Source organism: Glandiceps talaboti, chromosome 12 (assembly GCF_964340395.1).
Source record: "Glandiceps talaboti chromosome 12, keGlaTala1.1, whole genome shotgun sequence".
NCBI classification, from domain to species: domain Eukaryota; kingdom Metazoa; phylum Hemichordata; class Enteropneusta; family Spengelidae; genus Glandiceps; species Glandiceps talaboti.
The window spans coordinates 22,471,675-22,484,568 of record NC_135560.1 but is presented as its reverse complement, the minus strand read 5'-3'; the positions used below and the strand labels follow the sequence as shown (position 1 = coordinate 22,484,568).

The 12,894-nt window shown below is 36.1% G+C and overlaps 1 protein-coding gene across 5 annotated transcripts in view; it reads left to right on the top strand.

The window, feature by feature from the left end:
- The window catches only part of LOC144443167 (uncharacterized), a 66,804-nt gene that overhangs the window by 22,243 nt on the left and 31,667 nt on the right, over positions 1-12,894 (top strand). For 4 of the 5 annotated variants that reach the window (XM_078132542.1, XM_078132540.1, XM_078132541.1 and 1 more), the window contains 6 exons: positions 2,147-2,264; positions 4,704-4,836; positions 5,397-5,496; positions 6,155-6,216; positions 8,314-9,669; positions 10,622-12,108. In XM_078132542.1, coding sequence (XP_077988668.1) covers positions 2,147-2,264; positions 4,704-4,836; positions 5,397-5,496; positions 6,155-6,216; positions 8,314-9,669; positions 10,622-12,108 — 3,256 coding nt within the window. Of the gene's footprint in view, positions 1-2,146; positions 2,265-4,703; positions 4,837-5,396; positions 5,497-6,154; positions 6,217-7,327; positions 7,358-8,313; positions 9,670-10,621; positions 12,109-12,894 lie in introns of those variants that run through there. The other variant, XM_078132544.1, reaches the window with a different exon arrangement.

The window sequence follows — 12,894 nt, the reverse complement described above, 5'->3', positions numbered from 1 at the left end:
GTCAGCACATCCTCATTTTTATTTTTTATGATTTTTTTTTTGTAATTTGAAAAAAAAATGAATATGTTAATGAGCATAATGACCGACGCCATATTGGAAATCAGTCGACGAGACTTTAAGTAAACTGCCACTTTTCAAAAGACACTATTGACGTCAAACAAGCAATGTAATATGTGCTATAGTCATAATTCTACGCATTGGGCGCCCAAATGACAAGCGTTTGTTCGAAACAGGGTTGTAAACTTCAAATCCAATTCAGCACCCTTCTACATTATCAGCCAATCCGCAACATCCTCATTTGCATACTCTATCCTGATTCGACCAGAAGCTGAAGGTGACCTCATTCGACCGAGCGATTTTCCACAGCAAGTATCTTGAGTATCAACACGGGACGTTCTTAGTACTCACTAAAATCACACTTCAGACCCACTATAAAAGTGTGATGTTTTCAGATAACATGTAACTTGTGGTTAATTCTATATTGTCGTGCAATTTGGAATGACAGTGAACCAGAATTCAGACAACTTGCGTAAGGAAGGGCATGCCAGGCATGCGGTTGAAGTTTAAATATGGCCGACAGTTCACATGTAAAGTTAAACGACATGAACGTGTCTTGCCTTTCCAAAATGCAAATATTTGGCAAGTAAAAATAATTAAAATAATTACAACTTTAATTTGGCTTCAGACTTTGCATTATGTTTTGCGTATCTTTCCCCGTTTTACATGTAAATCCGAAAAGGTTCTCTCTCATCATGTCATCAGTGTCAGTGATCATACCGCGCGGGGTAGTCCTCGGGTGCACGAGTCTGTATTACTGACTTGACTCTAAACACCGGAGGGGGAGGGACAATTGTCAGAATCGAGTCCCGAATTCCTCCGTATGCAAGCAGGACTACGTGCGGGGCTGCTTTGAGTACGAGCGAAGTGAGGCATGTTGAGGTATTTTGTTGAGAATTATAAATATTGCGAAATGTCAAGTACAAGGTTTAAATACAATGGAATGATGAAAAAAATGGCAGAGTCTGCTGACAGGCGCCGGTCACAAAAAACACTGTGAATTAAAATATCAGACGATGTACATGTACATGTATGTATTAATCGCCGACAATCCACCCGTATGCACGAGGGACTAACCCGGAAGCAAGTCGTTGTCAGCCATACGTTACAGTGGTAACATCGTCCGAGAAATCGCTGCGTTCAGAGTGTCATTATTCACAGAATTGTTGTTTTCGAGTGAAAACCCGTCTTGAATTGTATAACTCTAACAAATGAAGACATGTCAAGTTATATTTTGAAAGTTGTATCGCTAGTTTGAGACGATTTTCTCACGTACTATAGTACTATCGAGGCTTACTTGGAAGTAGTAGGACCTTCCAGTTCATCGGGAAGTTTAGCCAGTCCGATAATTCTTTCTGGTTTAGTTTACAACACTTTTGATCACGCAGATTTTGTTGTTGTGATGAAAAGAAATTAAAAAAAGACCATTTCAACCATTTCGTTGTGTTTTCTTTGTGAAAGGTAACCGAACATGAACGAGTGTTACCACTGTAACGTATGGCTGAGAATGACTCTTCCGGGTACTTGAGATTGTCGCCGTACGGAAACTAAGATGGCGATTAATACATTTCTTCCCTATATATATCTACCACAACTAGAACAAGTTGAATGTTGTTGACTTTGTAAATTTGTTAGAAAATTGAAATTCAAATTGCCTCAAAATTATTTTAGATCCCTAGTTTATTTCATTCTTCATTAAAATTTTCCAGGGTTACAGCTGTAAGACACTGGAATTACTTATAGCCAACCTCAAAATCCTCTTTTTTTCTTTTTCTTGTGTGCATTTCCCAGTCATTTTTTTCTGAGATTTTGTGCAATTTTTCATAACAGTAGATTTTTGTTATAAAATGGTGACTATGGTATAAAAGTACAATACATTACCAACTTCTGTGTAAAATGTGTTTTATAGTGAGACATCATATGAAACCACTAACCACTTTATTGCATCGCTAAAACAAAACTGCATAGTGACTCGAAGAGCTGAAGACCTGAACCACTTCTACATGTCACCAAAATAAAAAATTAAATTAAAAAAAAAACAGCGGAGCTATTCTGACCGATAGGTCGCTTGTTATTGATGTCTTTACAGAAAAGGGAATCAACCTGGGTATTGGAGTGGTGTGTTTAGATTTACCAGACAATCAAAGAGGGATCTTTATACAGCACCTAGGTGATAGGTCACCCGCTCAGTTGGATGCAAGGTTGAAGTAAGTTTTCTAACATTGTAAAACCAACTACTAAACGTAATTGATTAAGTAACTTTATTACTGGATAAATGGGACTGAGAGGTCAACAGTCCCATATACAAAACACAGATACAATACTATAATACAGACATTTCAAATATGTAAAGTAGAAGGGTCAGAAAATACATTAAATTCCTATACTTATCAAAATCATTGATCGTAAATAAGAGTATGAGGAGATTTCAGCTTAAATGAACACATTAGAACTGATTTTCATTCTACAAAAGAAAAATTACAAATGAAAATTTCCACTCACTGAATCAGGATGATTTTGGATTTGTTTTTATTCTGTGAGTATAAATTTTCAATTGTAACTATGGACCTGATGTCCATAAACATTCTTGTACTGAAAGAGCTGAATATATGTCAGATTTTGTGTTGTTGATCATGTGATCTTTTATTTATTTGCACAAAACGTTGATTTTGCTATAATTGTGGTTATGTAGTGAGAGTTCTGGGCACTGATAATGGTGCCCATTTTGTAAGTAAAAGCCAAATAAAACTAAAGATGCAAGTAATGTTAGGGTTAGGGATCTTAGCGCACAGGCTTAGAGTCTTCCCTCAATGCAATATAGATATCAAATGGAAATCTGGGTCTAGTGTCCGTCTGGTATAGAGAAAGGAGAGGAAAGGTCGTTCAGGTGGACAAGAAATCTGATCAAATTAACATGGTTTCTTTCACCTTCATTTCTTTAAACATCTGTGAAATGTCTTGAGAGGACTAAGTTAGATTTTACTCACTTTAAGTCTTTCACAAAACATTGGCTACTTGTAATTTGGCAGTTTGCCACATCTTAAAGTCTTTATTATTATCCAACCTATCTTCACATATGATGTCATACCTGTATACATAGTTGTTTATTTTAGAAATAACTTCAATCTGTGTGGGTATGTCAATGTAAAGGGTGGGGACACAGGCTTTCATAACCAGAGAATAAAAAAAAAAGTCATGGAATTAAAAGTTTGAGTTTTGGTTTTACATCTTGTTCATGCACACTATCGGTACCATAACCTTTGATATTTTCCCTCCTAGAAATTCCTCAAATAGTTAGTCTGCAACTGGTTTCCACCAAGATTAAATTTTCACACATTGAGTCTCAAACTGGTACATTGCATTTATACGAATGTGTAATGTTATTTGATAAAAGACATGTTAAATGCATATTTTTGTGTTTTCCTTCTCATGCTGGAATAAATAAGGATTTATATTTCATGAAAATACTTTGTACCCATTAAGTTATTCTTAGTATAATGTTAATGTTGTTGCATGCCTTTGCCAAATAACTACCACTGTCAGTAGAGTGTCTAGTTGATGGAATAGTTTTCAAAAAAGCAACACAGGTAGTGAACATGGAACCTGCCAGTACCCCACCCCCACCCCCTAACCCCCCTCCACCCCCTCCACATACCAATGGACCCTTACAAGGCTGTTCTAAGAGTTACTAATAGTCAAATAACTGAATGTCTAATTGACGGACTAGTTTTAAAGAACGCATCTCAGGAAAACTAATACACATCACCTTGAATTCACATTTCCATTAACTATTTCTGTATCCATTCTTCCTCTGCGCTTCGAGCTCTTCGGAGATGAGGCGCATTACAAATCATCTTATTATTATTATTAAAACTCAACATACACAATATAATAGTTCTATACAAAGAACACATGAATACTCATCTCCCCCCCCCCCCCCCCCCCGCAAAAAAAGACCCAAACAAAACTGATGGACCCTACCACCTACCCTAAAAGTTAACCCAATAAACATCTGTAGAGTGTCTAATTGACAACATAGCTTTAAAGCAGACAACACAGGTAATGAAAGAAAACTTCATTTAGCTCCATTCAAAGAACCCATCAGCAAGGTCATACATTCTCAGATGAATATAATTAACATGGCAGTGTAATTTGAAGATGTGTCCGTATAAAAAGTTATGACTACAAGGTCTTTACACATTGTGTTTATCTTCACCACATTGTGTCTATCTTGACTACATTGTGCTAAATGTGTAGTTTGTGTCTGATTTTATGGTGTCTGTATTTATGTTATCCTTCTGTTAGTACCTTAATAGTTGTAGTTTTTGAATTGTCGGCCATGTCAACTTTAATTAAGGCCTCTGTAGCGTTTCATTTTGTTCTGTGTTACCTAAAGTACCGGTACGACTGAAAGTGTTGGTAGTAAGGTCGGTAGGCATTTCAAGTGTTAGTGCTGTTCTCAGACAAAATGCTCTGACATAACAGAACAAACTTGTTTGTAAGAAAAATTGTAAAGAGCAAAGTATTTTGAATGTAACAGAAGTGTGTGAAGGTATGTTAAAGTTTACATTTTGTTTCACAGCATAGAAACTTTGAATTATTTGCAAAGTAGTTTCTCGGTTTGTCACGTTTTATTTGTTTTTCAGATGTGGTGATCAGATTTTAGAAGTGAATGGTCAGAGTCTGGTTAACGTATCGCTGACTGAAGCTCATCGAATCTATGGTGCATTACAACCTGGCAAAGTACATCTCAAAATCATGTCAGATTCAAACACCCAGGTAGTACATCTTCTTCATTTCTTCATTTATTTTAAGAAAATATAAAATTTGGTGTCATTTTACATACATCATCATTTACATTATCAACCTTCTCTTTAAATGAATGAAAAAAATTAATGACATCCCAAAAAAGTTTTGCATAGAGAAAAAAAATTATGTTACATCAACATTATTTGCAATTTAATTTCAAAATGGCTGCTCCTGACATGACAAATATGTTTTGACTGTCAAGATATCATTAATGTAGTCTGCAATATTTGAAAGTTAGATGTCTTTTAACACATGAACTCAAATGAAAATTTGATCTTGAAATTGCTACATTGTTTTGTCAAGAAGAAGTGTTTTGAATGACCGATTATAAATAAAAAATATAGTAAATATAGTTTTAAAAAAAAAGTCTTACCATTTTCTGGCAATGTATGCACCATCTTTATAAAACTGAATGATTTTCTAAGAATAAGACCTGTGATAAGGCTAATATTACATGAAGAAGAGATTGCACTGAATTCTTTTTACAAATTATATTTCTCATGTACTTGTGTCTTTGTTTATTTTGATAGATTTATGATGCTAATTCTGCCATGGCAGAAATGCGAGGATTAACACCATCTCCTCTCTCTGATCATGAAACTAATGTATTCCAGTATCCATCAGAACCAGGTGTGTGGCTAATTTTTTATCCTTTGCAAAAAATAGTAGATGGTAAAAGTTAATTCATTCCTTTCTGGAAGTTATTTTGATATATAAGTTCTTTATTCGCAAATTTACTGTATGTGGTAGTAGAATATCTTTGCATCCATCAGTATTTGGTCAAGATAATTCTCACTAATGTCTGAAATGTTTAAAAAAATCAGCTGCCCTGCCCGCAGTGTGAATGTTGCACCGTGACCCTTAAAGCATGAACTTTACACTTTGACCTTTGGAATAGGGTGACTTGTATGTGACATATCTTGACAAAGAGAGTGAGAGTTTATACCTTATAAAATGGATTTATTAAATACGAATACTGAAACTTGACTTGCAGCAAAACTGAACTAACTAGAATTTAGTGGTAAGATGAAATGTGTTGAAGCAGATGATTAACAAATTACTGATATTTCTGCCATGAAGTGATTTTTACTTGAATTGCTATTTCTAGAGATAGAGATCTAGAGATGTCATAGACAACTTTAGGAATCCCTATTCCTAAAAATCGAAAAATAATCCCCTCAAAAATAATCCCCCCAAAAATAATCCCCCCAAAAATAATCCCCCAAAATATAGCCGCAACAGGTGATAAGTAAGTTGTCAAATAATTGGTCTTTTTCTGTCTGTTCAGAAGGTGTGATGAAAAGAACTAGTCCACCAACTATTATGAAGTCCAACTTGGTCCAGTCTCAGGTCAGTAGAGAAGTTCATTGTCAAATCTAGATGTCATTCATAGGTCATTGACCTCTTACATTTGGATATCCATAAAAATACAGGTCAATTCATGATTTATTGCTATAATATTTATTATGCATTCTGTCATTCCAACGCTGCCTGTTTCAATGCTAACATACTCACTTTCATTTAGTAAGACCAAGTGTATATATACTATTGTATTTGCTGATAACTGTCATATACATAGAGACACAAGGTATACTTAGTACCCTCTTTCATTCAAACACACAGACACATGCATGCATGCTAATCTATTGCTACATGTGGCATCAAATCTCAAGATCTCTCTGTAGAGATGATTTGATACCACAATTAGCCTCTAGACTACATACATGCTTACATTCACACACACACACACACACACACACACACACACACACACACACACGCACACATGCATACATACATATTATGCACATACACACATACATACATACACACACACACATACATACATACATACACACATACATACATACATACATACATACATACATACATACATCCATACATACATACATAAATACATACATACATACATACATACATACATACATACATACATACATACACACACACACACACATACATACATACATACATACATACATACATACATACATACATACATGCATGCATGCATGCATGCATGCATGCATACATACATACATACATACATACATACATACATACATACATACATACATCCATACACATATATACATACATACATACATACATACATACATACATACATACATACATACATACATACATACATACATACATACATACATACATACACACACACACACACACACACACACACACACATACATACATACATACATGCATACATACATACAAACAAAGGATACACACATAACATACACACATAGGATACACACTCACAGATATTGACTAATATTTTTAAATTGTTATTTGCTGCTTGCCATGTTAGCTATAACAACATCCAGCTTTATAGTATACTTACACACAGCTTCATATTCATAATCATATCAATTTACCAAATTCTCTCTCCATTATTTAACATGCTTAGCCTACACAAACAGTCAAACGTGTCAGATGGTTGTTACCGGTATGTTTATACAGACTTCAATATGATGGTTGTAAATCTGCATGTCTTGTGTGCATCAACTGCCATTGTTTATAAACTCCCACCATTGTCTGTGATTACTGAATCCCTATACCACTAGTGTGGATGCCAACATTGTGTTCAATCAATCATCTCTAAGAGAGATCGTGAGACTCAGTGAAGGACTAGACTATATATTTAGATGTTATTCCCCAACAATTTTTCTTCATTCAGCCAAGGAAAATAAAAGTAACCTCAGTGGCCTTGTCACTATGAGTCGCTAAAAAAGTGGTGATAACCATGAGTATTTTCTAGCTGAATGAAGAAAAATATTGGACAATAACATACCAGCGCCAGTAATATTAAGAAAAATTAGGGAAAGTAATGGTAATTTTGAACATTTTGACTCGTATTTCAAATACAGATGCATGTTGTTGTGACGTAGAACGGCCAGAGTATATATTCCATATTTTTTGTTGAACCTGGCTCATGCATGGTATAACACGTATAGTAATATGTATATGTAAACACCATGCACTCTATCAGTGTTTTTGCTAAGGTTAGAAACCCTGGTAACAGAAATTGCACCTCACCAAACACTGCACACATTCAAATCATTGCATGACCTGGTGTACACTATCTAGTTGGTATTGGTGTCAACATGAAGTATCCTCACTTTTGTTTTAAATAGTTGTGGTGGAGTGGGCAATGTCAAATTCCTTTTCATTAAATTTGAAATTTTTCATTTCTCCATTTTGTAACACGAAAATCCATTCTATCGAGTCTATCTATCTATTTCAATTTCTTTCCATCAATAAATTTGAATGCCATCTGTGACAAATTGTGTAGTTTTGATTTTTTATAAGTAGGATGCAAAATTAAAAGTTATATTTTGAGGCAAGGAGTTATTTCTTGGTTTTAATATTACCATAACTTATTTTATGTTTTTTTTTCTGCAGGATTACCCAAGTACAGATTCTGAAATAGCTCAAATCAATGACAACATTACTAAATCAACACCTCCTACTTCTCCATCTCAATCACCCTTTACCAATCAAAGTCCCAGAACAGCTGTCAATCACTCTCCTCCAGCCAATCAAAATACATTAGCAACTGTCAATCATTCATCCCCTGCCAATCAGAAAGGATACTTCAGTAGTTCTGGAAGTAGTGGATCAGTGGAAATAAGACATGATGCATCCAGGAAGCTGGCCTCCCTGGAAAACAGATCCCTGAATGTAGAGGAAAAGGAGCCAGGATGGGAACCGGAATACTTGTCCTCAGACAGTTGTTCAGAAAATAGTGAGGGTGAGGAAGATGACCCAAATAGAACAACAAGATCGACTTTTAGCCAAGGGTCGGGTCAAGGGTCAAACAGCAGTAGGGCATCACCTGTCTCAGTAACAAGTGAGAAAAGTGATGGTTCAGACTTGGCTGCTATGTATGCAAGACAACTGAGTGCCATGGATGACAAAGGGTCAGATGATGAGGAAACATCAGAATTTTATGCTGTAGAGGATGACGACATTTCAGGAACTGATACAACCAGTTTTGTACATGCTGAACACGATAGGACTATCTCAACTAACGCATCTACTTTGATGTCTATGGGAACATCATTACATGAAGACAGAGTCATCAATCAGGGGCCTCTTGCAATTTTAGAAATTAATCGCAAAGAAGATGAGAGGCTAGGAATGGGTCTTATTATTAATGGAGAGAGAGAAAGTTCAATGCCTGTTGAATCTGTGTTTGTGTCATCAATTGATCCTGGTGGGCCAGCAGACAGAGCAGCTGGAGGTCAAAGTGGACTCAACATTGGAGATGAAATATTGAATATTAATGGGCAAAATATCAAAGAATTTAACTACTTGGAAGTCGTCAAAATATTCCAAAATCTTCCGTTACATTCCCAGATTATCATAGCCAGAGGAGAGACAATATTAGAAGAAACACAACAAACAGAAACATTTGGATCCACAGGATCAATGTCAGATACCATGGATCAAAGTCACAAGGACAGCACCTTTACACATTCCATGGAACCAAGTCAGGAAGAGAACAAACAGTGGGAAAAAGTTGAGGAGAAACTTTTAGAGACTTTGCAATCTCAGGAATCCAAACCAAATACAGCAATAAGTACAATGGAGGAATTGGCATGGCAGAAAGTTGACAAATCACCTAAAGCAAAGCATGATGGTGTAGAGACACCAGAAGGTTTTGAAGTTCAAGTATTTACAATTGAGAAGAAGTTAGATGCTGCATTAGGTCTTAGTATTGTTCCAAGTCATGCACCAACACATGGCTACTTTCAGGTTAGTTATTATATTAAAAGAATGAAAAGTATGTTTCAAAATCATTACTCAATTATTGCAAGCTGAAAAATTCACCCTGACCAGTGGTGTTGCTATTAGGTATTGGAATTCCAGTATCAGTTCCAGTATCAAACTGCAGGAATGTGGGGAGGGAGTGGGGGGGGGGGGGGGGGGGGGGGGGGGTGCTATTTAGCAAAGGTTTGGGTAAAGGTTGCATAGATTTCATAACTTGTATGATTGGGTAAAGAACCCTGGTCAATGACTGTGGCACTTCAATAAATTTTATACTTACTGTAACACAGAAAGGAAACGTTGGCAGAACTTGATGACTTTGAAAGATAGATTTTACCTACTTATCTACTACCTTAAAGGGGCATGTTTCAGTCCTGGGTCATCACATTAAGTAGGATATAAAAAAATATTAAGAAAAGAAAAGATGCCTGGCAGAGCTGTACAAATATTTGGTTCAGAATTTTAAAAAATCTAGTGATTTAACAGCACTAAAATGTGAAAACCTGAGATTGAATTATGGGCCTTTAACTCCAAAAAACTTGTTTTTTTGATAAGACAGCCAACAAAATATTCACTGAAAGTTGTTACAAAAATCAATAATTAGACACTGGACATGTTAATTTAAGGTCTACAGATAGTAGTATAGTAACAGATTGAAATTGTGATTCATTAGAATGCTGATTTTAGGGTGCAGACACAAAAGTCAATTTGATTGGATGTATTGTACCATACTATTTGTACTGCTACTCAAATATGTTTACTTATAGGTGATTCAACACTGTACAGAGTGTATGATATTATGAGTATTATATATAAGTTATTATATCTAACAAAACAGTCTCACAGTCTTAGAAAGTTTTATCTACCATTTGTAAAACAAGAAATGTCCAGTAAAGAATTATTTCTTAGTGCAACTAATAGTGTGTTTTTCTCATTTCAGGTACGACGTATATTAGCCAACAGTGTTTGTTCACATGACGGCCAAGTCAAAGTTGGTGACAGATTAGTTTCAATCAATAGATTTAAAATCAAAGATATACAAATGACAAAAGCACTTGAACTACTTAAACCAAACACAGAACATGTTCAAATTGTGTTGCTACGGGAAACAGATGGACGGATGCAAACTCCTGAAATGGCTGGTAGTATTGACGTTAGTGATGATGTACAGAATGAGGAGGGTATACTATCTGTTAGTCCTCCCATCAACTTAAGTGCAAATGATGACGAAGATGACATAGGGGATTTATTGATGCTAGAGACAGAACTTGATGATGAGGAGGATGAGATGGAGAATGAGGAGGAGGGGGGAGAGGAATCTGTATATTATACTCCAATGCAGTCTACACCTGTTGTGAGGGGAGAATTGAATGAGGCAGAGGTTAGTCTGTATGAAACACCAAAACAAGACTTGGTTGATGAAAGCATGGAGATACCTGTTACAGATATTGATGCTTTGTTAGATAATGAGGATGATTTTGATGAACCAGTGATGGAAAATGACAAGGTTAGCTCACCAGTAAGGTCAGCGACCCCTGTATATGATTCATCAAGTAGTTCAAGTGTATCAGAAACATCTGACACTTCAGAATCACTGGTGGATGAACTTGAGAACAATTTGGTGCTTGATGTGTCTTCGATTCCAGCCATTCCACAAAGATTACAACCATCATCATTGTCAGAACCTGGATTACATAAAGTAACTAATGAATCGGTTGTGTTAGAATCACGAATGCTGCCAGCATTGCAAGACCCTTCAAAAACATCTAGTGCAAATATGTCAAAACAGTCACCATCCCTGCCAGATGATCTTATCCAGAACACCAGAGAGGAGCTAAAACCACCCCCTACACCACCCCCATTACTGCCTTCTACCCAACCACCTGAACTACCAGCTGCCCCTCCACCAGAATCACCAACTCCAGATTTACAAGAACTTGTTCTTCCTTCCGTCCTCCCACCTGTCATTCCTTCCGTCCTCCCACCTGCACATTTCGCACAACAGTCACCAACAAAACAGAAAGAGGAGGAATCTATCTCTGTGACGAAACCACCAAAGACAACTTTCGTTATCAGAAGAAGTCCACGGACCTCACCTCCTAGTCCAATCAGATCACAACCAGCTGACAGGATCAGCCCAAAGGCAATTACACCACCCTCCTCACCATCACCTCTGGGAATCATGGTGGCACAGTCTCCAACATCACCAAAGTCAAGTCCAAAGCAATCTCCTACTTCACCCAAGAGCATCCCAAATAAAACGGAAATATATCCGCGAGCACCTCTACGATTTGAAACTTTGAAGTTATCTCCAAAAAATTCACCGGAGGAAAATACGAAAACTACACCACATATTGGAGGAACAAAACCATGGACAGATTTCACTAGAGTTGGTGCAAAACAGATTGAAAGCAAATGTGTTGCAAAGTAAGTGAGTTTATAAAATAATCTAATCAAACATTTGAAATTTAAGCCAGTCAGAAACTCTAACTTTTGTCATGTTTGTCAGTGTTTTAGTGTAGTATATTTAGTCTGTAAGGTATGCTGTGACAGGGCACCCTCTCATTGAGGGTAGAATGACACAAGTATCGTACAGTCTATATTTGTATGTTCCCGAAAATTCCTGGAAAGTCAAAGGAATCCTTGAACGTCTTGGAAATATTAAGTAACTACCGGAAAATTAAATGAGATCATTTACCATTTAAGAGATTTTCTTAGCACAGATAGCAATGACAGAGGACAAGAAAGAAAATATGATGAAATGCTGAAGCTAAATTGATTTAATTAGTTTTTACCTTGAAAAATACTGTTTAGTTGAAATAAAAATGGTTTTGCTAGGAATTTTATATGGTTTCTTTTTTTTTTCTTTTTCTACAAAAAAATGGTACATTTCTCCTGTATGTTTAAAAGTGGAATCAAATTTTTTCCCGTATGTAATAAATAGATCGGTTCGATTATTTCAAAATTAGTTGCCAACTAATGGCTAAAGTACTTGACATGTGAATAATAGTCTAACCCCCTTTGTATGATGTTTTACCAATCCCATACCTAGTACCTAGTTACCAGGTTATAACCATTGGTAAACCAGCCGATCTGACAAATACTGTCGCCAGAAAACTCAATTTTACAAATATTCTTGTACTCTGTTACTGGGGTTCTAATAGCTTGCTAAAATACTGCATATCTTTCACTGAAAAGACTTCAAGAAATGAC